Source organism: Malaclemys terrapin, chromosome 17 (genome assembly GCF_027887155.1).
Source record: "Malaclemys terrapin pileata isolate rMalTer1 chromosome 17, rMalTer1.hap1, whole genome shotgun sequence".
In the NCBI taxonomy this organism is placed as follows: domain Eukaryota; kingdom Metazoa; phylum Chordata; order Testudines; family Emydidae; genus Malaclemys; species Malaclemys terrapin.
In genome coordinates, this window is record NC_071521.1 from 1,426,557 (window position 1) to 1,452,724 (window position 26,168).

At 47.1% G+C, this 26,168-nt stretch overlaps 1 protein-coding gene across 5 annotated transcripts in view; it reads right to left on the minus strand.

The window, feature by feature from the left end:
* Window positions 1–7,301: 7,301 nt before the first annotated feature.
* MVB12B (multivesicular body subunit 12B) overlaps window positions 7,302–26,168 on the minus strand; it is a 100,717-nt gene continuing 81,850 nt past the window's right edge. For 4 of the 5 annotated variants that reach the window (XM_054007860.1, XM_054007862.1, XM_054007858.1 and 1 more), the window contains 3 exons: window positions 22,432–22,487; window positions 20,036–20,095; window positions 7,302–9,646 (listed from right to left, as the gene is read on the minus strand). In XM_054007860.1, coding sequence (XP_053863835.1) covers window positions 9,560–9,646; window positions 20,036–20,095; window positions 22,432–22,487 — 203 coding nt within the window. In that variant the 3' untranslated portion in view covers window positions 7,302–9,559. The remainder of the gene's footprint in view (window positions 9,647–20,035; window positions 20,096–22,431; window positions 22,488–26,168) is intronic. The other variant, XM_054007861.1, reaches the window with a different exon arrangement.

The following is a 26,168-nucleotide window of genomic DNA, read 5'->3' on the forward strand; positions in this document are numbered from 1 at the left end:
CAGGCAACTGGAAAGAGGGTTTTATAATGAAAGTGCCAGGCAACCTTAAATAGAGGCGTTTCTGCTAGTTTTGCTGATGTGCACACACACAAAGTATTTATTAGCTGCTGGAAATGTATTTATTGTTTTCTTCGGTTCATAAGAGTCTGAAATACTTAGCAGCAGGAGGAAATGGACGAGATAGAGAAAGTCTGCCATTGTTAAGAAAACACCTTTAGCACCAAGATGTTCCTTGAGTAGAAGCATTTAGTGTGTGATTGAATGAACTTTGCTGCTTTTGGCCTGAGTGGGCCAAGGATTTGTCATGTGATAGGTTGCTTCAGAACTTGGTGTTGCTCTCTCCCTTGAGGGCTGGTTACACATGTGGTTCCCACGCCGGACAGTGCACACAGCTTCTGAAGATAGCTGTAGATTCGCTAAAGTATCCAGCTGTCTGCTCAGTAATAACTACATTTTGCACTCTGCTCTTAAGTGGGCGATTGCTCTGAGAATACAACTCACAGTGAATTTAGGCAGGCCGAATGTATGAACCAGGGCTGGAATTTAGATACATTCAGATCTTTCGTAACCAAGTGGTCAGGATCTCGAGTGCATGCCTCACTCAGAAGAAAGCACCTTTAACAGCACAGTTTCCCTTAAGAGAATGCCTGGGCATCTGTTCAGCTGTGAGTCAGAGAGAACAACATCTCTTACAAGCCTCCAGCACAGATTTCTGGATTTCCCCGCGAGGTCTCCCATCCAAGGAGAGACATATTCCAAAACAATTAGCTTAGGAGACTTGCAGAATCACTGCTCCCCAGGATAGAGTTCCCCATCCCGTCTGTATGGCCCTACACTCTTTGTTCCCAGATGTATGACCTTACATTTGACCTCCCTGAAATGCATGATGTTTGATTGTACCCAGTCAGCCAAACGAACCAGATCACTCAGTGTCAGTAGCCTGTCCTCATCATTTACCACTCCCCCAAACTTTGGGACATCTGTTACTGTGCCTTTGTGGGCCACAACGGAGGATGCCAAATTCAGGACAAACTGCTGAGAAATAGAGCAAACATACCCCAAAACTGATGGATATTCTTCCATAAGAGATACCAAACCAGAAACAAAAGTTAACTTCTGTTTCACCACAGTGGCTAACAAGAAGTCATAAAAGCAGTTTCCTTAGGCATTCCAGTTCTTATATTACCACCAAAACCACTGGATTTAGAGATGAGTGGTTATTAAAACCAATTTCATCAAATAAAAATGTTCTTCTGATCCCAAAGGACCAGCCATACACCCAGGTCAATATACAACTTAGATTTTACCCAAAAGTCACGCTGATGCCAATCCTTTAATATCTAAAATCCAAAGATTTATTCATAAAAAGAAAGAAAGGTGAGAGTTACAATTGGTAAACGGAATCGAATACATACAATAATTGCAAAGTTCTTGGTTCAGGCTTGTAGCAGTGATGGAATAAATTGCTGTCTTAAGCCAAGTCTCTGGCTTCCAAATCATTGAAATTCATTGCTTAGAGTGCTTCCATTAATATAAGTTCATAGTCCAGAGGCTAGAGCAGAAAAGAGGCAAAATGGAGGTGTTTTCAGGCCTTTTATAGCTTTAGCCATGTGGAGGGAATCCCATGGTTCTCACTGTGGAAACTTACAGCAACAAGATAGAGTTTGGAGTCACATGGGCAAGTCACACGTCCATGCATTTCGCCTAATCACAGCAGGAAATTCCGTTAAGTGTAGATAGGCGTCTCCCATGGTCCATTGTCAGTTAAATGTTCTTTTGATGGGCCACTCAATTTGAATAGTCCCTCCAAGATGTTCTGGCTGGTTACCTTGTGGGTGTTACCCCAGGAGCAAACATTTGAAATCCAGGTATAGAGCCAAAACTTATAACTTCAAATACAAAAATGATACATGCATACAGATAGCATAAGCATAACCAGCAAATCATAGCCTTTCCATAGACACCTCACTTGACAACCTTTGTACAAGATTTGATGCAAATATATAACAGTGGTTGCAATGATGATCTATATGGTCATATTTTAATCAGATAATGCCACAACATCTGCAAACTTTTTTGGAAATGATTTTATGTTTTCTTCCAGGTTATGAATAAAAATATTAACTAGCATAAGGCCAGGGACTGATCCCTGCTGAACCCCACTAGAAATACCTGCTTGATAAGGATTTCCCAATTACAATTATATTTTGAGAGCTATAAGCCTCATTTATAATTAGGGCTCTACCAAATTCACGGTCCATTTTGGTCTGTGTCATGGTCATAGGCTTTTCAAAATCGTAAATGTCATGATTTCAGATATTTAAGCCTGAAATTTCCCAGTGTTGTAACTGTAGGGGTCCTGACCCAAAGAGTGAGTGTGTGTGTGTGTGTGTGTGTAGGGGGTTTGTGTGTGTAGGGTGTGTGTGTGTGTGTGTAGGGGGTTTGTGTGTGTGTGTGTGTGTGTGTGTGTGTAGGGTGTGTGTGTGTGTGTGTGTGTGTGTGTGTGTGTGTGTGTAGGGGGTTTGCAGGGTTATGGTAGGGAGATCGCAGTATGGCCACCCTTACTTCTGCGCTGCTGCCTTCAGAGCTGGGCCCTCGGCCAGCAGCCGCCGCTCTCCGGTCACCCAGCTCTGAAGGCAGGAGCACAGAAGGGGGGCAATACTGCGATCTCCCTACCATAACCTTTGCAAGCCCCTGCAGCACCTTTTGAGTAAGGACCCCGAGTGTGAGAAACGCTGGTCTCCCCCGTGAAACCTGTATAGTATAGGGTAAAAGCACACAAAAGACCAGATTTCATGGTCTGTGACGTGTTTTTCATGGCCATGAATTTGGTAGGGCCCTACTGATAATGTGCCATGTTGATTTGGTATAATTCTGGTTTACCAAAATGTTGTGTGGTGTCAATGCCTTACAGAAGTATTTTATATCAACACTATTGCCTTTATCAACCCAACTTGTAATCTCATCCAGAAACGATAAAGGGAACTCCATGGAGCAGTGCCAAGGAATTTACACAGTGGTTCAGTTCAGAATAAGTGTAAATTCACCTCACTGCTCTCCTTGGTTTCTCTCAACTATTTTCAGAGCATTCAGATCTGGACTCTGATGTGAAGAGCGATGAGACCGATGGGGTGGAGGCAGAGAAGTGGTTTGGCACAACCCGTCCACCTTGATAGTTAGAAGAGGCCAACTGCCAGCAGCTGCAGCACTAGGAGCCTCTCACTTTTAGGGCACTGGCCCAATGCACACAAATCATTTGTGACCTAACGTCTTTATTATCCGACAGCTTTTTGGAGTTGGAAAGAGGAGCTATGTTCAGTTCAGATGGCCTAAGATGTCCTCATCACCGAAACCAGCACCACCACAGATGGTTCTGTGTCCTACCTCCGCAGCAGGCTGACGACCACTGGATCTTCATGGAGCTTGAGGACACCTTCTCACTCATCAGGCTGGTTCTTCCAGGCCAGAGTCGTGCCACGCACACCTCTGTTCCAAAGGGTGTGTTAAGTTTCTTAAACTTCATATTTTAGAAAAAAAAAAAATCAGGGAGAGTGAACCAGTTAAAACAAACTTTTATTTAGCAAATTATATTAAGAATACAGACGACGTTATCACACAATGAAACTTCCCTTTGTAAAATACAGGAGGGTGATCTAAAATAAATATAAAAAGTCAGAACATTCATCAGGTTAATACATAGTAAATTCACTTCCAATAGCCCAACAAAAATGCAGCATCTTAAAAACATTTCACAACTGCATAAAAGGTTTTTCTTTTCCATTTCTATGACACAACAGTTAAAACTGTTGCTGTTAGGAATTCGTTTCACAACAAACAACCCAGAAAGATTCAACCAGTTTGGTTTCCCTGTACCAAATGAACAGACGAAATCGAGCAGCGCCGCACTTCCCCTATTGACAACCGTGTCCGACTTTTATGGCTCAGAATTACCAGTGTTGAAGTGTGTTCTGTTATCCTCTCTCTTCATTGCCACAGAGAGAGCTTTACCTTAAAGTGGTTCTTCAAGGCTCAAAGGCTGAGGTAATAGTTAATGCAATGATACGAACACACCCTCTGCGATGGGAGGAAGTCAGCCCTATGCAGAGGATCCTGAGAAGACGTAGGCACCACTTATGTCCCACGTAAGCTATTTGGAGGACATGTCGGCCTACTGCTGACCCTCAGCACAGGGTCGATTCTTCCCTATATGCATGATGTGAAACTCACAATGGGGACCATAAATCCTGGAGGAGTCAGTGTCAGGGACAAGGCCTGTCTCCTCCCGTGGAAAGCTGGAGTTATTCTGCTCAGCTCCATGGGGTGAGACTCCACCAGCAAAGCTCCTCTCACTCCAAGGCAGTTGCCCATTTTGTTTAAAGGGGTAAAGCCTAGTGCAGGAGGCAGCCATCTTATGGAGCTGTTTGCGCTCAGCTCTTGGGAGCTCAGGGAAAGGGGCCACAAATCCAGTTCTATTAGATTCAACAATGGCTTTGAAGTTATAAAAAAAACCATTTTAAATACCAAACCTCACTGTTGTTCTTCAGGTGGTTTAACCCCACAGTAGAGCAGCTTGGAGCTCAGCTCTAAGCCATCTCTGTCTCCACCCATCCATTATGTCACTTTCCAGCAAGATGGCTACCCCGGCCCAAGCTGAGCTCGCCAGTCAGGACCTTGCCGCCGAATGCTGGTGAGAAGCATGCCCCAGCACCGAGGCGAGCAGAGATCTGGGATGGACAAACCAGGCCACAGCACGGGATCAGCAGAACATCCAGTTCCTTAAGCAATTTGTACAGAAATTTAATTCACAAAAAGTGGGGAGTGAAGGTGCAGCCAGGTGAGGCCTGGGAAGAAAGGAAAGGTGAGGGGAGTGTGGGGCAGAGGGGAGGAAGGGCAGAGGAAGACAAAGGTTGCTTGGGGGAGAGTGGCTGAGAAATGGCTTTTGCCAGCCACACCCAATCCTACCTCTCAGGCTACACACCCCTTTGGAGATACAGGGGTGGGGGCGGGTCATGGGATCTCCGAGGCTCCGCCAACAAGCCTACAAACTGTGAAGTGCTGTGCCCGAGTCTACTGAGACCAGCTCAGCCTCTTCTGTCTTTGACAGTTTTGGTTTTGAGAAATTAGAAGACTGGTGAAAAACCCAAATAAACTCAGCACCACAGAATACTGATCTCTAACTAGCACAGCGGGGTCACAATGGACTGTCCCTGCAAAGCACCTACTCAGAACGAACTCCTGGCAAGGGACACAGCAATGGAAGGAGGGTTAGGAGCAGTCTCATCCCACATGAATATGGCTATGTGATGAGGGAATGTATCAGCTAATTAACCACACTGGCATTTATCACAATGTTCACAGGCTACATCACTCTGGGAATAAATCCTTCCCTCTCTATTACTACTACATGGGATTTCACAATCTAGTTACCTGGCTGGCCCAGGAGCTAGCCACATACATTACTGCAGTTCTGCCCTTTGCTAGGGGAACATCACCCTGGGAAATCCCAGGGCAGTGCATCATTGTTAATAATTCATCTGACTGCAAGCAAACTCCCACTTTCCCAGCACTGTCTCCTCAGCAGTGTCAGGAGATTTCATGATTACTTGGCAAAGTAATTTCTTCTTCTTCCAAGTGGAAGCTGCACACTGCTTAGCTTGCTCTGGGGATAGACGTGGGCTGACCAAGACACACTCATTACAGGTAGGAGGAACCAGCCCTTCTGTTTTACATCCACTCACCACCACACCTTCTGTCCAGGAGGCCTGGTCATGACCCCCCTGCAGCCACTCCTATCTCAATCTCAGGGCTCAGTGCAGAGCAGTGGACACACTCCCTCCTCTGGGACTGCCCGGGCCAACGCTGGAGAACTCACACTTTGTGTGGGGAGTAAGACACGTAATCGGAAATCCACTTGCCAGTGGAGAGCAGTAATCACTAGGAACCAGGGCCAGCCCTGCATGGAGTTATTTTGAATAAGAAAATTACTGTTCAGTAATTAAAACCTGCCTATTGAAAGACTGATGTGATGCCTGTAGAGACAGAAGGGGGAAGCACCCCATAGCTAATGAGTTCCAAAGGAAATCACTTGCACCATTGTCAATCTGCTTATACTGCTTCCTGCATTGCACTCCGAGCCCTCTTGTCTAAGAAAATACTCACAGCCGTTCGAGCAGGTCTGAGAGTGCACGAGAGGTTCTGACCAACCGTCCATGGACCTGACCCAACAAACTCCATTTGCCCTACACTCTTGTGCAGGTCTGCAGCTGTGCCGGCCAAGCCTGTGGCACGGAAAATCTCTGACGTGTCACTGGCAAACTGCACAAGCACAAATGTGAAGGTCAAATGTTTATTTTCAGCCTTTCTTTGCAGAGAAACAGCTTTGAAACAGCCCTGCCAGGGCTGGGAGAGGGAGGGGAGGAGGCAGCCTCCACTGAACAAATCCTTGTCCCAGTTGGACCCCCTGTCAACACCTGGAGCGATCCAGAGTTCGGCTTGTGTTGTGTGTGTCTCGTCTCTCAGAAGGCGCTGAGGAGAAACGCACTGTCACTGTTGCTAAGCAGTTTATAGCATTGACTCTAGTTCCTGAGAGCTACTGATGCACTCTAAGCTACTCCCACAAATAGGCTGGCAAAGCTCCAGATGGGCTTTAAAAAGCAGTCCCGACATTTCAGTCACCAAAGCGGGGTGGTTCCCACAGCTCAGTCTGCTGAACCGAATGCTGCAGCCCCTGACAGAAATTCCTAAGGGTGCCAAGAAAACGCTCTGTGGCCCCAAGTATCGATCGGTGTTTGATAACCACAGATATTGGCTTAGCTCTGATTTAGAGCAGGGGTACCCAAGCGTTGTCCAACCAACAGGGCCATTGGACTGTTCTCAGCAGCCTATGCTGTCCACTGAAATGTGTCTACAATGGAGCAGCTGGGTCTGGCCTCCCCTGGAATGAGGAGAAGCTGTCCATTGGGACGACAGCTCCCACAGGAGACACTCCACCTTCAGCTGGCAGAACTCTGGACCATGCACTAGCTATTCTGCTGTTAAATCGGAAGCTCCCAATTCTCCAGCTTCAGTGTGTGGGGAGGGGCAACTCTGTGACACTAACTATCATCCTTACGCTAGGACCGACGTTGCAGAAAACCTTGACCTGCCTGTTACTACATCCACAAAAACAACGAGGAGTCCGGTGGCATCTTAAAGACTAACAGATTTATTTGGGCATAAGCTTTTGTGGGTAAAAAACCCACTGCATTGCATCTGAAGAAGTGAAGTTTTTTACCCACAAAAGCTTATGCCCAAATAAATCTGTTAGTCTTTAAGGTGTCACCGGACTCCTCGTTTTTGTGGATACAGATTAACACACCTACCCCGATACATCCACAAAGCTGCCCTCAGCCAAGGAGGGAGCGACAAATTGATCTACAATGAACTACAGGACAAGTTACAGACAGCTGAAAGGTAGGAAACACAAGAGATGGATGGGATGGACAAACGACTGCAGTGTGGAGTGAATTTGAACTTCAAGTGAACCTGAGCAGAATGACCAGGCTGACTGCGCTAGCTTCCGTGATATGTTCATTGGTTGATGTCAGCACCATCAATCTAGCCTCTGTAAAGCTTGGCAGTAAAGGCTGGCTTTGCTTTCCTGCAGCAGAAAATAAGAACTAAAAGCCACTTTGGAACCTTAAAGGAAAGGAGCACCTTCTGGGAGTCACCCAGGCCTACACCAGCTGATGCCAAATATTACAGGCCCTAAATCTTGTGCTCAGACCTGACCCTTTTATAACCATATACGTCCATTCTTCCAACAACAGAGCTGGTCTCTAAGAGGCAGTTAGTAAAAGAGAGACTGGTCTGGAGAGTCAAAGCAGAGAACTGGAATCAGGTTCTACCCAGAATGCTATGGTGTTTTGCACTTATTTCCCCCCAGAAACATGGTACAGTGCTTTGAAACCAGAAATGGATCATTGGACAAGAAATATTTTACATCTGTACAAATACGAAATACACAAACCAACAGTACAAAACCTACTATTAGTCAACATTCTGTTAGACTAGAGAATTCAGGAAAGTCAAAAGCAGTGCAAAGTGGGTCCGAATAACCCAAACCCAGAGCTACAATACCAGTATTTGTTACTGTGGCAATTGCATTTTAATAGGGTTAGACAACCTGTCTTTTACAATACAAAAAGTTGCACACTTCAACACTTACTTTTAAAAAATGCCATTTCGCTGCTGTAACGTAGTTTTGTTCCACAGCAGACTTGAAAAGCAGCACAGAGCTCAGATGAATGCTTCTAAAGAACTTATTACAGCAACAGACTTCACCAAGACATGCATTTGACTCAGAAGTGAGCCAGGGACACCACTTGTAAGCATGCTGTGGTCAGGGTTTAATGCATCAAACACTTGCCCAGTGGAACTATCTCAGCCTTGTCCGACAGGGTCAGGCTTTAGCATTTCCCTCCCCGAGTGCAGCAGTGTGCAGGGACAGGGCGCACAAATCTCTTTCCTTTTAGCAGCCAGCAGGGGCAAATGTTTGAAAACTGCCAAAGAAACTGGCAGGTTCCAATGCCCACTTTATGGGCAGGTGCCATGGCAAAGCTTTCGGGTGGCTGGGAGAAGTCAGGATGGCATTGCTGAGGTCTGGCTGGCTTGCTCTCCATAGGCCAGAGAGAGCTACGCAACATTTGCCACGATCCTCTACTTCCAGGCAATGGACACACAGCCTCTTTGGGCCAGGGAGAGGTGCCACTGAGATCCCTGTGCTCTTCGAGCTACTCCACTTTGCCAGCGACTTGGGAGAGAGCCCTAAGTGGATCTGAGCGAGCGAGCGACCCTGGCTACGTGAACTGAAAGTAACAAAAACCATTAAGGTCTCAGGTGTATCCTGGCCACAAGTGAGCTGTTGGGCAGTCTGGACTTGGAGAAGCAGAGGAAGGGTTTACCATTACTCAGGGTTAGCTTAAATCAAAGGACTTGAAAGGCCTGGACCGCTGACCCTGCACAAACCAGAGAACCCTGCTGTACTGAGAGGGGCAGCTGGGGCAGTTTATCCTGCTGCACCTCAGTTGTCAGTTTAAGCTGGTGCATTTTGTGAGTTGTGGACTAACTGGCTGTATCTTTAGCCTCATTTCCCCAAACGCTCTATCCTAGCAGGGCTCATTGCTGGGAATCTCTCCAGAGTCCCACGAGCTGGGGCCCCTGGCTTGCAACATTTCACTCCAGATCTGTATTGCAGTGAGCATGCTGCAGCAGGTGCTATAAAGCAGGGAGAACTGAGGAAGTCATCTGTCAAGCTTTAACTAAGGGACTCCTGACCAGAAACTGCCCCAGCAGGGCTAAGGGGTGAGGGCGCCTGGCAGAAAGGGTTAACAGAGTCCAAATCTCAGAAACAACATGTACAGAATGATCGGGGAAAGCGCAGGAAGGAAGGCAAGTCGTTAGAAAAGCGTCCTGTCTGCCGAGAAGGGTTCCAGTAACACTGCTCATCAGGGCTCGCCTCCCATCAGTAGTATCTGTGCGCATGCGCCGCATCTCCAGGGAGCCGGCCTTCCCTCACTCCTCAGGACTGTGGCATCTGCTGACATCTAGTGGGGCTGGGGGGCAGCCGGGCAGCAGCACTTTGCTCTGTCCTGAAGCTGTAGTCATACTAGAGAGCAAAACAAAGAGAGAGAGAGACCAACACAGGAGTGACAACGCTGCGAGGGAGCGGGCTAAATCTGCGTCACTAGCACTAGCCGCGAAGAGCAGCACATGAGCTCTCGTCTCAGACCCACCCTTCTCGCCACCTGGTGCAGGGTAAAATGGGACATGCCCTGCTCCCTGGTGCGGCACCCAGAGCCGTTTACACAGAGCGACGCATTGTACCTGGGTGAGCGATGTGCCTCTCGGCTCCAGGCACGCCCCCAAGCCCCTCTGCGTTCTTGCACAGAGCTCTCCCCAGCCTGCCCGCAGCCCTGCTCCCACCAGTGCTGCCCAGTGCACTGGCCAGAGGAGGCGAAGCAGAAGGCTAGTCCAGGGTCACACTTGCTGCCTCTTCCACTACACACCGGCCCTTTCAGTCTGTAGCATTGCTCTCTGCTGCCAGCTCAATACGCTGCACAACATTCATTGAGAGAAAGAGGGGTGTGTCCGAGCCCTGCTGAGTCTTTCGCTTTTCCTCCAACAACTCATTCTTGTTCAAAGTGTAGAATTATAATCCAGACCTGTGCTAAGGAATAAATGCAAAAGCAATTCTCAGTTAGTGGGAACAAATGCTCTTTAGCATTTCCAAGCGCTGGTCCATAGCCAAGCTCCCAGAGTGATGCTGGTGTGGCCAGTGGTACCAGCAGGAACACTGGCAGTGGGAATGCAGGGAATTCGTTCCTCCAGATTAAGTAGCTCCTTGTGCTGAGATAAATCGGAACATATTATCTACCACGTAAAGCAGCGGGAGGAATATTTCTCCTCTCAGGGAGTGGGTACACAACCTTGCACCAGTTTAATTAAACTGGTTTAGTTAGATGGTGCTACCCCGTGAATAGACCCTCTTATTTCACCCCGAGTGGGGCTTATTTCAGTTTAGCTTAAACTGGTTCCTAATCGATTTAAAATAAACAAAAATAAACCGGGTTTAAGCTGGAACAAAAGAGTGTCCATGTGGAAAATCAAACCTCACATGAAGCCAGAGCACCTCTGTGCAGGGGGGCCCTGGAGAGCTTTGCCTTTGATTTCCCTGAGAACAGGACCGACCCTGGCTGGGCGCGGCAGAACTCAGGCTGCCCCGCAAAAAGCCGCTTTCTAACGTCAGCTCCCGAGGCCTTTTCTGGGCAGTGATTCGCTCTGACACCCAGCGTGACTTTCAGCAGGATTCGGCCTGGCCGGCTGGCTCATAACCAGGGCATTTGTCTCCAGAGATGCCCTGCGTGCACAGACCAAAGGACACAGCGCTTCCCTGCCAGAAATCCATCTTCCAACAGCAATAACAGCCACAGCCCAGGGCTTTTCCTGAGGATTTATGGCTGGCTGGGATCCCCCAATGAACCTCTGGCCATCAGCTCCTCCCAGCCAGCATTAATCCCCAGGAAATGCCCTGTGCCTGACCATTAGTGCTTAGAAGTTTTCACTGAGAAGAGCTGTAAGTGCATGGTAACACTGCCATCTTGTGGCAAATCGTGGCTCATACACTTCCAAGACCAATCAACTGAGCACATGCTCTCTCATAGATACTGAAATATTTTGCTCTTCTGTGGCATCTTTCAGCCCAGGATCTCCAGGTAATTACAATTAGTTAAGTGGCATAAGAATGATCACGCCAGTTGGACACATGGGAAAAATGCAGCACACAGCAATTAAGTGACTTACCCTAGTGGCAGTAAGGACTAGAACCCAGGAATCCTGACTCCCCTTCCCCTGGCCCTAGCTCTGGTCACTAGGGTCGTTCATACCCTCTTCTCCAAAGTAACCAAACAAGCAGATGCTGAAGAAGCCATTCCAGCCCTCCTAGTCCAGAGCAAACGCCCCCTTTGTCCCGGACACCTAGTTACACAGCTTAAGCAGTCCCTCTACTGCGGCCAAGAAACATATTGAAGGAGGAAATACTGAATCATTTAAACTGACCCGTCACCATCACTGCTCAGAAAATAACCTTGGCCCTGACTAGTAAGCGTGATTGTCACACGCGCAGCACGCAGCGAAAGCCATTCACAATGGCTAGTAACAGCCTTGGAGCAGAGCAGAGGGTACTGACACGGGCGAATGGGGTCTGGCAATTAAAGCGGGTTTTCCCCACTCATTAACGCCTTCTCCCTGCTGTGACACTGGTGGAAAGCACCACAGGGATAATGGTCACTGAAACCACCAAACTGCAGCTGGGTTCCTCACGCCTGGTTCTGGGCTACAGTTCTGGTTGGATCGTGCCTTTCACGCCCCCAGCTCACAACAACAGCAGGGAGCCTGCATGAACGGGGCTCCCTGTTCCCTGAGACAACCCCTCTGAGTGACTCTGGGAGGGCTGCCTCGGCGGCACCCCCCCCCGGGAAGAGAATGACCTGCGTCTATGGACTGCTGACCTCGCCGGCCCTCCCTCTGGCAAACGCAGACGTGGAACCAATGTGGGACATGCTGCCGTGGTGATGGGGTCTGGAAAACGTGATGGGCACAGCCCTTCAGGAGAATGAACCAGCCCTGTGCACGTGCCTCATGACAGGCAGGATGCGTATCTGAGGGCAAGAGTCTCACAGCATGGTCCAACAGAGGGGCTAAACTTGGCAAAGGCCCTAAACCTTCATACCCCCAAACACCACTTCTCCCAGGTGTCCGGCTGCCAGCAGCACTCAGCCAGCAACTCACAGCATGTGGGGCGAGCCGAATGATTTAGGCCCTCTTTGTCACACATAGTCAGCCAGTTTATGCTCACAGGGGAATTTCCCCTCAGCCCAGGCATTTGCCAGGCACTGTCTGCAGCTAGTTCTTAGTCTGTATCTCACGTGTGCGTGGCTCCTCCCCATGACAGGACAGAGCTCACACTGGGCTACTGTCCCCCAATGGGATTAGCATCCATCTAAAAGCCAGCTTTCCAGTCTGAACCCCCCCACAGGGACCGTCTCTTACTATGCGTCTGTACAGCGCCGAGCACAGCTAGGTCCTGGGCATGTAGGTCCTATCATGAGAAAACCCAACCAGTCAGTGTAGGGCTGTTTCCACAGGCACTCGAGCCAATCGACTCCTTCACTGGGACATCTGGAGGAAGCCAGCACCAAAGGACCAAACTCATATAAAGCAAATTGAAATGTGTGTGGAAGCAGCTCTGCTTGGAAGTTGTGTGGAGATAGCTGCCCAGTTCTAACTACGGCCCTACATCGTTGTGGTGTCTGTGCACTGGAGCCACTCGCATTTACACACCCAATGGGTCGTTTGTGAACGTGGAGGCGGCAGGACGGCTCCATTCGGAAAAGCACCTACGCACAGGTTTCGCTCTGGACCGTGCTCGCTGGTTCTTCCTGACTGGGCTCTGTGTGAAGGAGGGCTCGGTTTGTCTGTTCCACGGTCTCAGAGCTCAGCCATGCTGCTTATCGCTGTGTTGGTGGGGGGTTCCCGGGTTCGTACAGCTGGGCATGCACAGCGCTGGGGGACTTGCCCAGCTCTACTGACCCCTTTGCATCAATTCCCCGGGACGACTCCACGCCCCTTCCTCTTGACCCTCACTCACAGGTCATAAAGGCAGATGTGCAGCCTGCTCCGCTCGGCAGAGACCCCATTGACGAGGAGGGCTCAGAACTGGGGCAACAGGCCACGAGTACCCGCCGCTCCAAGCCGCTGGGTGGGGGACCGCTAAGGGGGTGAAGGGGCAGGGAGGACCCATAGGTACCCAGACTCATTTCTCGCTGTCCTTGTTGGAGAGGCAGGTGTTCCTAGCCTGGGGCAAGGGCCGGAGCAGGTGGGCCTATGGCTCCTTCTACCCAGAGCTACCAGCAAATGCACAGGGCCTGGTGCTAAAAGGACACTGGTCATGGCCCAGAAGGCAAGGGATACTCAAATCTCTTCCCCTGCTTGTCCGTGCCCTGCCCAAGCTAGAGAGGTCTCCTGTGCACCAGTATGGGCCTCGTTAACATCCCCTTGGCAACGATGCCATCACCGGCCCTGCCAACGAGCTCAGCTGGGCCAGCTTCTCCAGACACAGGGAGCCGGGCCAGCCGAGGACCGACATGGCAGGAGAATGCCTGTGCACAGGAGCTCTGAAGCTCCTCGCTGGGCTCTAGGGTTAGGCCAAGCCCAGGGGCCCAGCGGGCTGGAGCCTGGGATGTATGGGCCCACACGCTGGGCAGGGACCCCCCCATCAGTGATTTCTGTTCAAACCTGAGAGCATGCAGCAGAGCTCGGGAGCACCCCGCGGCTCCACTGGCCGAGGACCAATGCTGGAGGGGTCTGAGCGCAAACAGCCATCCCCACGCTAAACCCACCTCTGAAGGCAGAACAGAATCATAGGACTGGGAGGGACCTCGAGAGGTCGTCTAGTCCAGTCCCCTGCACTCATGGCAGGACTAAGGGTACATCTACACTACAGCGGGGAGTCGATTTAAGATACGCAAATTCAGCTACGTGAATAGCGTAGCTGAATTCGACATATTGCAGCCGACTTACCCCGTTGTGAGGACGGCGGCAAAATCGACTTCTGCCGCTTTTTGTCGGCGGCGCTTACTACCACCTCTGCTGGTGGAGTTAGAGCGCCGATTCAGGGATTGATTGTCGCGTCCCGATGGGACGCGATAAATCGATCCCCGAGAGGTCGATTTCTACCCGCCGATTCAGGCGGGTAGTATAGACCAGACCTAAGTGTTTTCTAGACCATCCCTGACAGGTGTTTGTCCAACCTGTGCTTAAAAATCTCCAATGCCGGAGATTCCACAATCTCCCTAGGGAATTTATTCCAGTGCTTAACCACCCTGACAGTTAGGAAGTTTTTCCTAATGTCCAACCTAAACCTCCCTTGCTGCAATTTAAGACCATTGCTTCTTGTCCTATCCTCACAGGTTAAGAACAACAATTTTTCTCTCTCCTCCTTGTAATAACCTTTTCTGTACTTAAAAACTGTTATGTCCCCTCTCAGTCTTCTCTTCTCCAGACTAAACAAACCCAATTTTTTCAATCTTCCCTCATAAGACATGTTTTCTAGACCTTTAATCATTTTTGTTGCTCTTCTCTGGACTTTCTCCAATTTGTCCACGTCCTTCCTGAAATGTGATGCCCAGAACTGGACACTACTCCAGTTGAGGCCTAATCAGCGTGGAGTAGAGCAGAAGAATTACTTCTTGTGTCTTGCTTACGACACTCCTGCTGATAGATCCCAGAATGATGTTTGCTTTTTTTGCAACAGTGTTACGCTGTTGACTCATATTTAGCTTGTGATCCACTTTGACCCCCAGATCTTTCCGCAGTACTCCTTCCTAGGCAGTCATTTCCCATTTTGTATGTGTGCAACTGATTGATCCTTCCTAAATGGAGTACTTTGCATTTGTCCTTATTGAATTTCATCCTATGTACTTCAAACCATTTCTCCAGTTTGTCCAGATCATTTTGAATTTTAATCCTATCCTCCAAAGCACTTGCAACCTCTCTCAGCTTGGTATCATCCACAAATTTTATAAGTGTACTCTCTGTGCCATTATCTAAATCATTAACGATGATATTGAACAGAACCGGACCCAGAACTGATCCCTGTGGGACACCACTCGTTATGCCCTTCCAGTATGACTGTGAACCACTGATAACTACTCTCTGGGAATGGTTTTCCAACCAGTTATACACCCACCTAATTGTGGCTCCAGCTAGGTTGCATTTCCCTAGTTTATTTATGAGAAGGTCATACAGGACAGTATCAGAAGCCTTACTAAAGTCAAGATATACCACATCTACCGCTTCCCCCCACCCACAAGGCTTGTTACCCTGTCAAAGAAAGCTATCAGGTTGGTTTGATATGATTTGTTCTTGACAATCCATGCTGACTGTTACTTATCGCCTTATTATCTTCTACGTGTTTGCAAACTGATTACTTAACTATTTGCTCCATTATCTTTCCAGGTACTGAAGCTGACTGGTCTGTAATTCCCCGCATTGTCCTTATTCCCCTTTTTACAGATGGGCACTATATTAGCCCTTTTCCAGTCCTCTGGAAGCTCTCCCATGACTTTTCATGGAAAGCAGACCCGGCCCCACATTTCCTGGGTCCCCCCAAACAGGGCCGGGACAGATTCACTAATCTGTGTGCTTGCCAGGGGAGAGGCTGGATTCGCCCTGGGACATTGTGGACAGGCCAGTATTATTCTATTTGCTAGAAACCCAATGTCCAGGCCCTGGCCGCTTCTCCTGACACGTCACACGCCCTGGCTGAGTGTCCGAGAGGCCAGTTAAGGGAGAACTCTGCTGATAACATCACGCTGCTTACCTCTGACAAAGGCGCTTCCATCAAGGGATCTCGTAGCACTGAACATATGAGGGCAGTGTCATTATCCCCATTTTACATACAGAAAACTGGGCACAGAAAGGGGACATGACTGACCCAAGGCCATTCAGCAGGCCAGGAACAAAGCCAGAACTAGAACCCAGGTCCCTGGACTCCCAGTCCAGTGCTCTGCCCACTAGATCACCCTGTTTCCCTGATCCGTAAGGCCACACAAATGAAAACACATTTTTGCCACCATCACATCTAGAGGCTGATTCTGTACAGTGAGCTATTTTCATCTGGACTGTAAGCTCTTCTAGGCAGGGGCTCTTCTTCTGGGTAGCAGATAAAGAAATAACAATCATGTAGGCTTCAGGTAGCGCTGGTCTCTTTTCTACGCTTGTATAGTATCCAGCACAAGGGAGCTGCAGTTCCAACAGGAATTTTTGGGTGCCACCATATTATAAATATTTACTACTGATCAGAGAAGTGGCAAGCCAAGTTATTTTCTAGCCGCAATACAATGTTACATCACTAGATGGTGCTACAAGACCACAAATTACTTTGTGACAAAACCTGCTATTCTTTAAAGTTAACCTTTACAAAAGGCAGTTGAAAAAAAGAAAAGTGAATGCATGCGATACAGGGCTAAGGAAATCTGCTGTCTAGGCAACTGGGAAATGGGTATTTAGATGCCAAAAACCTAAGGAACTCCTGCCTTATTCACCTTATAAAGAAAGCGATCTATGGCACACAGCTCCCACGTTCAAATGGAATCTGTGCAAGGGAGGATGTGTCAAGAAGTCGTCTTCTCCACGAAAGCTTTTTAATTGGCAAACATGTCTTCATTAATTTTACCTCAATGTCGTGATGTCACAGCCAGCACTATCAGCCCCAAGCTAAATAAGCAATAAGCCTCATTTTTCAACACACAAACACATAAAGATGTCAGCTCAAACTGTTTACTAATTAACACTTAAAAAGACACAAATTAGATATGCGTGGCTAAGAGCAATTATAATCAAGACGAATTTCTCTAGTCATTTGGGAACAGAAAAAAATGCCTAATTGCTGGAACCAATGTTTTAAAAACTGAAATCATGCCAGTTAGCAAATATGTTCATTTAAAGAACATTTCATGTGACTACACTCTGGAGAATTGACTACAAACAGGAGAACAAGGAAAAATATTTCTGTATAAAATTAAGATTTTAAACTCTTGTAGATTTACAACTTCTTCATTAAAATGTTTGCAAAGAGCAGCCTATGAAAACCTGTAGCAATTAAGTGGTTAAATGAACTGCCTTCCTTGTCAATTTGAAGAGAATGATTAATATTAGATGTTCACTTTGCTAATTAGACTCTCACTAGACTTTTAGCTAAACGCCAAGTTAAAACTGAGTGGTGCATTCTATCGAATGCTTGTGCTGAAAAGAGCTGGGAGGCCAATGGTCATGCTTTATTGTTAACTATGTTACAGCATGGAGGTTTAAGGCAATATTGAGCTGTCTGATAAATTGCTCTTGACAGTCTGTGGAGTTCTGGGCATGAATGGGGCTGAGAGCCCTCTTCACTGGCCGTATGTGTCACTCTCACCTGTACAGAAGATAGTTTAACTTGTTCTGGGGATTCATTACCAATGCATTATGACACAGGTCTCGCTATGCAGGGGCACACGCAGTGCATGACAAACAAGCACAAAATCCCTTCCTGGAGCTGAAGGCGGGAACAGCAGAGTCTTTTCTGGATGTATAAATGCCCCCCCGCCTCCCCAAGAAGTGAACTGTGCTCTAGTGACTAGGACACTCTCCTGGGTGTCAGAAGATTTGGATCCACTCCTGGCTTTGCCGCTGACCTTGGACAAGTTGCTTCTCTTCTCTTTGCCAGGCGACCCTCCCACCCTTTGGTTTGCCTTCTCTATTTAGAGTGTAAACTCCTTGTGGCAGGGACTGTCTCCACAATGCCCAGCATGGGAGTCTCTAGGTGCTCCCGCAACTACAACATTTCCCCCAAACAGCGGAAAGCTTGATTTGTTCATGTAAAGGAGAAGGTTGTTCTCACAGCCTGGGGAATGGCTGGTACAGTTGGCATATTCTACTATATAAAATGAATAATCATTCCTGGAATTCTTTGGGAATATTTCTGTGTGGCATGCAGCTCCAGGGAAAATGCTCTTACTGCGGTTGGAAATCCAGCAGGCTTGCTGTAATGGAGCTATTGCTTGCAAGGGAAATAAAGCTACACAGAAATTCACAATATTTATATGCACATCTCTTTGTATGCAGACAAGATGCTTCATCAAGGAATATGGGCTGCATAATTAAACTTTTCATTACTCTGAAACACATGCGGCCTGTGATGGGAGAAAGGGGTGTTGGGATGGATGGCTCCCTTTCATTGCAGCACAAAATGAGTGTGACACTCACGCCCCCTCACATAACCTGGCCCGAGGGGGTGAGGGGGAGGAAGAGGCACGCTGAAAAGGCTTTTTAATCCATGACTCTTTGGAACAGTGTTTTCATGTCTGGAGGGCTCTCCCACATCCAAGAACTTGCACATGGTGCTGGGCTTCAAACCTTGACGTTGAAATCTAACATCTTCTTAATCTGCCACTCTAGCAAGATGGACAAAACCTACCAACTAAAACATTGTTGCTGCTGATCTTAGCAACAGATGCTAACAGTTCAGGCCCACACTGGGTGGAGCAGCAGCACCTGGCACTAGTCAGGCTTTGCATGGACCAAGCTGTCCTTCCTTAAGTGGTCTTTGTGATACACAATTAGATGCTGTTCTGCCTTTCACCCAGAGTAAAGTTCATCTCTGTGCACCAGGCATATCCCATGTATGCCCTCAAACAGGGAAACTACTCTATACCCTCACTCTGCCATTTCTCAGTAAGAAAGGGAAAATAAACGTATTAACCTATTATCTTATATGCTATCTGTATACAAGTGCCCCAGAGGAGCAGGTGACTGAGATGGTACAGAACAGCAAGGCTCTAGGATTTGAGCTGGCTTGTCACTGATACACATTTCCATGGGGGAGATGACGCATGGGATACTCTGAGATATTCCACAACCAGATCGCCTGGCTCTAAACCCTGCTATGTGTCAGGGCAAGGAATTATTCACAATCTGGATACAATGTTCACACCTTAAACCTGAATAAATTGGTCCTGAAGATTTGTTAGCTTATAAATAGAGTCTTCCTTATTATGGAAATAAACATGAGAATTCCTAACTTCCCATAAAAATACTTGAGTAATAAACCACTGTGTTTTGTTGTAAAGTCACCTATAATCTGCATGTGACACTCCTTCCATTTTTATGACATACTGCAAATCAAAGACAAAAGGAGTAGTCAGCTGTGTTTCTGCGTTGGCTATGACAGGTTCAGAAATTTTGCTGTGCCACATTGATTCACTTTGCCTTCAGTACAGGAACCTGTTAGCTGATAACACAAAAAGGGAATCCCAAAGGAACATGGTTCCACCAGCTCCATCTTTAAGACAAATATTCCTCTCAAAGGGAAGCTGCCTCTGAATTTCTGACTGCTTACCATCCTGCTGTACAGCACATGCACATACTAAAACACTGCCTTAAGAAAACAGCAATGACACAACGCTGGAAGTGGACAATACTCTGGTTTGATCCCCTCTCTCTTTTGGAGGGTTCACATTCTCTAAAATCTCAGCCTATTTGTTCCTGGTGACACGTTACGTTCACCATCAAACTGAAAAATTATGAAGCAGTTTACCTGGCCCTGCTTAATTGAGTTCAATTGCTTCCTGAAATGGAAGAGGCAACCTCACACAAACAGTGCCCTGTTTGGGGAAACACGTAGTTTGTTAATAAGCGAGAAAGAAAGGTTCAACAAAAGAGACATCTGGAATTAAATGGAGGGTGCAGATTTTGCTGTTAGATTCAACGCTTAAAGCTTTTTCTGGCGCAAATCATTTGTGATTTTGAGCTTACTGTTTGGCTTAACTTAATGTTGACTTTATCCACCAGCAGGGACCTAGCAAAGCAAGCAAAACTCTTTCCAGAGGGAGGGAACCTTACAGCTATGTGAGCACAGATTTGGCTGTGCCTGTGCCCAGAGTCCCACAGGGCCACTTACCTCCTTTTCGATTTCTGCCAGGGATTTGATTGTGATGCCCAAGAGATCAACTTGCTGCATCTAAAAAATAACCCCAAAGACCCCAGAAACATGCTATTTAGTTTTTAGAATAATTCAGCAGATACATTCTCTGTCACTGGAGAGTCAGAGGCACCAGCTATAAAAATGCGTGTAACCCTTTTCCCCAGTACACCACACCGACACAGAGGCAGGCGGACCATGGGCAGTGATTGCAATGCTTGCTTATAACTAACCAGGATTATTTGCCATTCTTGACAGGGCCATTTTAAACTGGTAAATCCTTCGCTGTCTTCCTGACACAGAACAACTGCTATTGTACCACAGTGTGTACCACACCCTGGATTTTAGATGGCAATGGGGCCATAAGCAGGAGAGGCATTAGCTGTGAAAAAGCCTGACCATCTGGTGGCAATGGTATCACAGGAATCTTAAGGAAGGATTAGCATGGCCTAATGGCTCTCTGCATTTCTCCTAGCAGCGTGGGGATTCCAATTCTCTGGGAACGTGAGTGGAAGGGATGAACAACGCACAAACAGTCCTTTTCAGACAGCAATGGCTGCAAAACCATCACATTTTATCTGGAGTTTCTATAATCACAAAACAAAACAAAAAAGATGTAACACCAGCCGCAGGACGTGAAGAACAAGACACAGAAGACAGTTCCGTGTTTTCAGTAATAGTTTCTTGTACATTGATTTTTAAAGAGACAGTTGGAGGTAGTGGCTGGAGTAGAGGAATGGTAATGGGATATGGAGCTTTTCAGCTCTAGATTACAGGCTTAAATTAGTCCCAGGCAAACAGTACTCCAAAGTCTTTAAATGGCACTTATTTGGGACTCTCTATGAAATCCATTCCTATGGACAGGTGTTCACAAAACACACCACCACATTAGGAACTAACCAGCATCCCCTGCTGACCATCGCAGCAGATACACCCTGAGCTGAACAGGACACGAGTCCTCTCCCTTCAGAAACAGACACAGATCTGAGTTTAGAAACCTCCGTGCAGGGTAGCGTGAGAAGCTTACACTGTCACTGCCTGTGCCGAATCAGCAGGGCTGTCAATGCAGACCCTAAATTCATCACCAGCATTGCATTCACTTCAGAATTCAGTTGACAGTATTCTGTACATGGAAACACAATCTCGCTTTGCTGCTGCACTTGATACACTTTGGCATATATAATCTCTCAAACCAGAGGGAAACATGAATACTAAAAACATTTTTCTAGCCACGTTTCTATTGCCTGGACCCCAGCGGAGGTCCAGCTGTTGTATCATTAGGACATAACAACCTCTCTAAACTTTCTAGACTGGAATTGGTAAACAGGACAGCACAGTCTCTCTCCCCAGAAACTGGAATCCTGCCAGCGTCACCACGGCAACCAAGCTACCTTGGGTCAGCTAAAGTTACTTGCACTCCACGTGCAAAATCACGAGCATTTTTCAAGATTAAGCAGCTTCCAGAAAGATGTAAGTGATGCATATTGTGTTTCATTAGAATGGAGGCACCGCCCAGGACTCTCAGCTGTCAGCGCAGCCCTAGAGCACTATTTCGATGGCACGTCAGGTACCGGGAAAGCCGGGCTGCCAGTTCTAACGAAGATGTGGATGCAGACTGGGAATGATTTTACTTTGGCTCAGCACCAAGAGGCCAGACCCACAATGGAATGTCCAGGGCTCCCACCAAAGAACTGAAAAACCCTTATTTTTAAACACAAATTACAGTAATGTGCTGGTTCGATCAAGGGCCATGGCAGCCCTGCCATCTTTGCTACTGGGGAGGGCTTGAAGGTGCCTTACCAGCCTTATACCACACTTGGGCAAGGTCTCACCGCAGCTTGGCACCGCTCTCTGCGGAGTTGTGAAGAGCAGGGATGAAAAGACCCCTGCAATATCTCTAACTCTCAGTGCGTGTCTGCAGTAGTCACAGTGTCATTAGCATTGTACTCAACTTCTGGGATCTGAAAGAACAGGGCCACCTCTATGCAGGGAAGGGACAAAAGATTTAACTTAGACTTGGAAAACCAGGTATTTGCTTTTTTTTTTTTTTTTTTAAACATATACAGACAGTCTCAATGCAGCCAGGAATTTACTCATGATCACCTCTATCTTGGCAGTGATCGAGGGTTCAGCTAATAGAGGAATTTACTTTTAGAAATGATCTGGTGAAACAATCTAAACAGCCACCCACACGTCAAACGAAAGTGTTCTCAGGTGCATCTACAGTCACTATGGTGAAATTCACCCTCGTGCAGGTGGCTAGCACCAGGACTATGCACCAATTATGTTCCACAAGCTTAACTGGTGCTTATGCCTTGTGAGTGCCCTCCACATGAGGGTGAGCTTTACCCTAGAGAACGATGACAGTAACTTACCCCTTCAGGAGCGCAGGCAAACTTATCTGAGATCATAAAAGGCACTCCATCCATGGCTGAAAAATACAGATGAACAGAGAGTTGAAATCTTACATCGATATTCTGATGTGCAATAACTTACTGCATTTCCAGAAACATACCATGTATGAATCGCATCAACATTTGGCAATAACATACCAGGGTACAAATCAATCAGGGCAGACCAGTCTGTTGACTCTCCCAATTGTACTGCCAGTTCAAAGCATGGGGGGCACTCAGGTATATCCTTGATAACATCCAATCTCATTCTGGCCATTGGCACAATTTCATACACCGTGTTCTATGAATTTGCCCCCAACTTGGTTGGACTGTATACAGAACCAGCCTCTCGAGCGGGGCAGCGTCTGGAGCCCAAAACAAATGCAGATGGCTTAAGAGGACAGACTTCCACTTGCCACTTACTGTGTAATAATCGTTTGCATATAAACTGCTACATAAAAAAAGAGCCCTCGTGATGTAGCACTTTTTCTTAGTGAGAGAAAAATCAAATGTTTGGTTCAGAGGACAAGATGGTTTTTGCCCCCTAGAACACAAGGCGCTATGCATCCCACTGGCAGACTTACACGGGGAGGTTTGGAAAAGAGACTTAGAAACTTGTCTGCAATCCTTTAAAAAAAAATCCTGACATTAGAGATGAAATGGAATCTCCCAGACCGTCAGGAGAAATGACCTTCCCTTGCCAGTCTACTCCAGAAATAACCACATGCAAATACAATACACTAAACACACAGTCAAGATGCCAATGAAATCAGATTATCCGAGATCCCTGAAGTGGGGCAGCCTTGAGTCACACTGCCCTGGCTCTCTTGGTTTGCAGCACAACCTTAGGAACAGGGAGTGGTTTTTACATATGCTTTGGGTCGTCTTCTCTTTTAAACCAGGATAAGGATCTTTGTTGTATTGTCACTGCCTTTGCAGCCCTCAAAGCAAGCTCTGAAAGGCCCCGTAGCCCAGGGGAGCTAGTTCATCTCTCAGCAATTCCCATAAGATTCCGGAAAAGGTCCGTTTCCAAGCCAGCACACTGAGTCTCCAACAGGCTTCACGATTTATCCGCGCCCGTTACTTGCTTCAATCTTTTCAGCCTCTTTCCATTTCAGTGCCGAGAAAAAGACGACGTGACCATGTCCCCAGAACAAGTTCAATGCTTGCAGTGGCCTCTACCTTTACCCCAAACAGGTTTTCTTCCGAAAAGCATCAGAGCCAAGGCAGTGTCTCTTGGGCTCTGATTTGAAATGGCCAGGATTCGTGCAACTCTTTGGTTTGTGTGCCTAACGTCAGCCAACGGCCAGGATTCTTGCAACTCTTTGGTTCGTGTGCCTAATGTCAGCCAACATGGACGAGTTCAGGTGTTGGCTGTAGGAAGATTTTCATACATTTAACATTTGACATGCACTTTATATCATTTTTTTTGACAAACCAACTCAGATGGAGGCAGGGTGCTGCGTGGCAGCAACACACAACCACCGTGTTACAACAAACAAAATATACAGATGAGAAACGGTGCCACAGAGCCAAGCAAGTTCTCAAACCTGGGAGACTAGCAGCACTTCTTACGCTGGCAAAGAGATGCTTTGGTCAGCCAGACAATAGATTTTGTTCAAGAAATTAAAGAAATAACCCAACACTCGTCTGTTTGTTCCTCTAACACAGCAAAACAGCCACCGAAATGCATCACTAGGCTCCCTCAGTCTTTGAGACTGTAGTTAAAAAAACGCTGATCCACAGTACAGAGAAACCCAGCAGATGAAAGTAAGGATGTGCCAAAGGCTCAGTAGCGCAATTAGCATTCTCCTAAACAAACGAGCTTCAACAGAGCTGTAATTAAGCAGGCCTGTAATTAAGTATATGCCCTTTATCATAACGATCATGCTTAAAAATGGCATGATGCATGGAAGTCTGTTATTAATGCTGTAATCCCAAAGTGAAAGCAGCATACATAGGAATCAGCGTGTCAGGCCCGTCACTAGGCTGTTTGTAAAATACATTAAAGGGAAAAATCAGAAAACAATGAGCTCATTCAGCTGTTCGTTTTCTAGGCAAGCACTAGAAGTCGAGGATTTGAAATACTTACTGATTCAGGAGAGTTTAAACAAACAACGCACTAAGCTGCCATTGTCTGTCCCTCCGCTAGACCTGTACTGGGGGCAGGGAAGAGGGAGAAAGTAAAGTGTTTTTTTCCTACCAGCCCCCTACCTGTGTTTGACCCAAGGATCAGCTGTTTGGAGAGTGTGGGGCCAGTCCGCAGAAGGCACATTGTTTGGAACAGAACTGGAGCCCAGCTGGAAGCAGGCTGCTCTCCAACCAATCTCTGTGTGGGGATCTCTCCTAACAAAACAAAGGGGTTTCAGCTGGTATCTTTACCCTGACTTCACACCTGAACTATTCTGTTCCCTGACAAAGTAAATGTGCCGATGGACATCACCACTGATCTGAAGAGTCCTGCACCTCGCCCCCACCTGTTGATTTCTGGAGGTTGAACATCAATATACAAAGCACAGGTGGGACCACAACTATTCCAACATGAGACACCATGCGAGAGATATTTAAAATGCTGGGTTTTTTATTAGTACTTTTTCCAAGTCCAGTTTTGTGAGCGTTTCTAGCAATTTTGGGGGCAAAAGCCCAAAATTCCTTGCAGGGATCTGAATCCAGATGGCTAAAAGCATGTTTGATATTGGGATATTTGCTCCCATCACAATATTGAGTCATATTCAATTAATGCTCATATTTACATTTTGCAGGCAAGCATTTCCCCCAGCACACTCTGGACAATACTGCAGTCTAAATAATCATTAACAACAAAGCAGAAGGGACTACAGGGAGATGAGGAGGTTGCCAGGATGTGGGGCAGAATGGAGTCACTGAATGCAAGAGTCACCCCCACTTACCGAAGCCTCCTTCCCTTTTCCCCAGCTAGTAACCCTCAGCTAGCCCAGCACACCAGCCAGTCTCCTAGAACTTGGCAGCTGGAGTTGGTGGTTTCAGTCTTGTTTCCATCAAACAGGCAATCGAAACGTGGCACACTATCACCCTGAGACCCATTGCCACGTAGGGCCAGACTCTACCCCCATCACGCCTGCTGAATAAGGCCACACTCCGCGAGTAGCTACACGGACGTTCGTGGCACTGCTTTGCACAATTAGATATTAATGCAAGTGTGGATGGCAGAATCCAGCCCTCAAGTGTTTTTTTTTTCAAATCACCGTTAGCAGTAAAGTGAAGTTTCTGGTAACTCACAAGGGAGGATGAGGGTTAGAATATCAGGGTTGGAAGAGACCTCAGGAGGTCATCTACTTTAATCAATGTGGATGTTAATGCCATATGAGGATGTCTTTGCTACACGATGAGTGAGCAGAACAAAGACAAAGAAACACAATGACCAGAGCTGCAGCTACTATCTGCTTGGGAGGTGCTGCGTGTCGGTACCTGGCCATAGGTGCGATTCACTCAAAGTGCAGCAGGAGACGATGCTGAACTGCGATTTACTAGCAGCCAGTTCATTTCATAATGAAGTTAAATGAAATCGGAAGGCAGCTTTTAATTCTATGTCCCCTGCTCCAACACTGCGCTGAAAATAATCATAATCCACAACCTTTGATTCTCTTTTCCTGGTGCTTTTCTAGAGTGCTTGGCAGTCTGTGAAGGGAACAGTGCCGAGCTAAGGGTCTGTATTCCGATGGCCACTTTCAAAAGTTGCT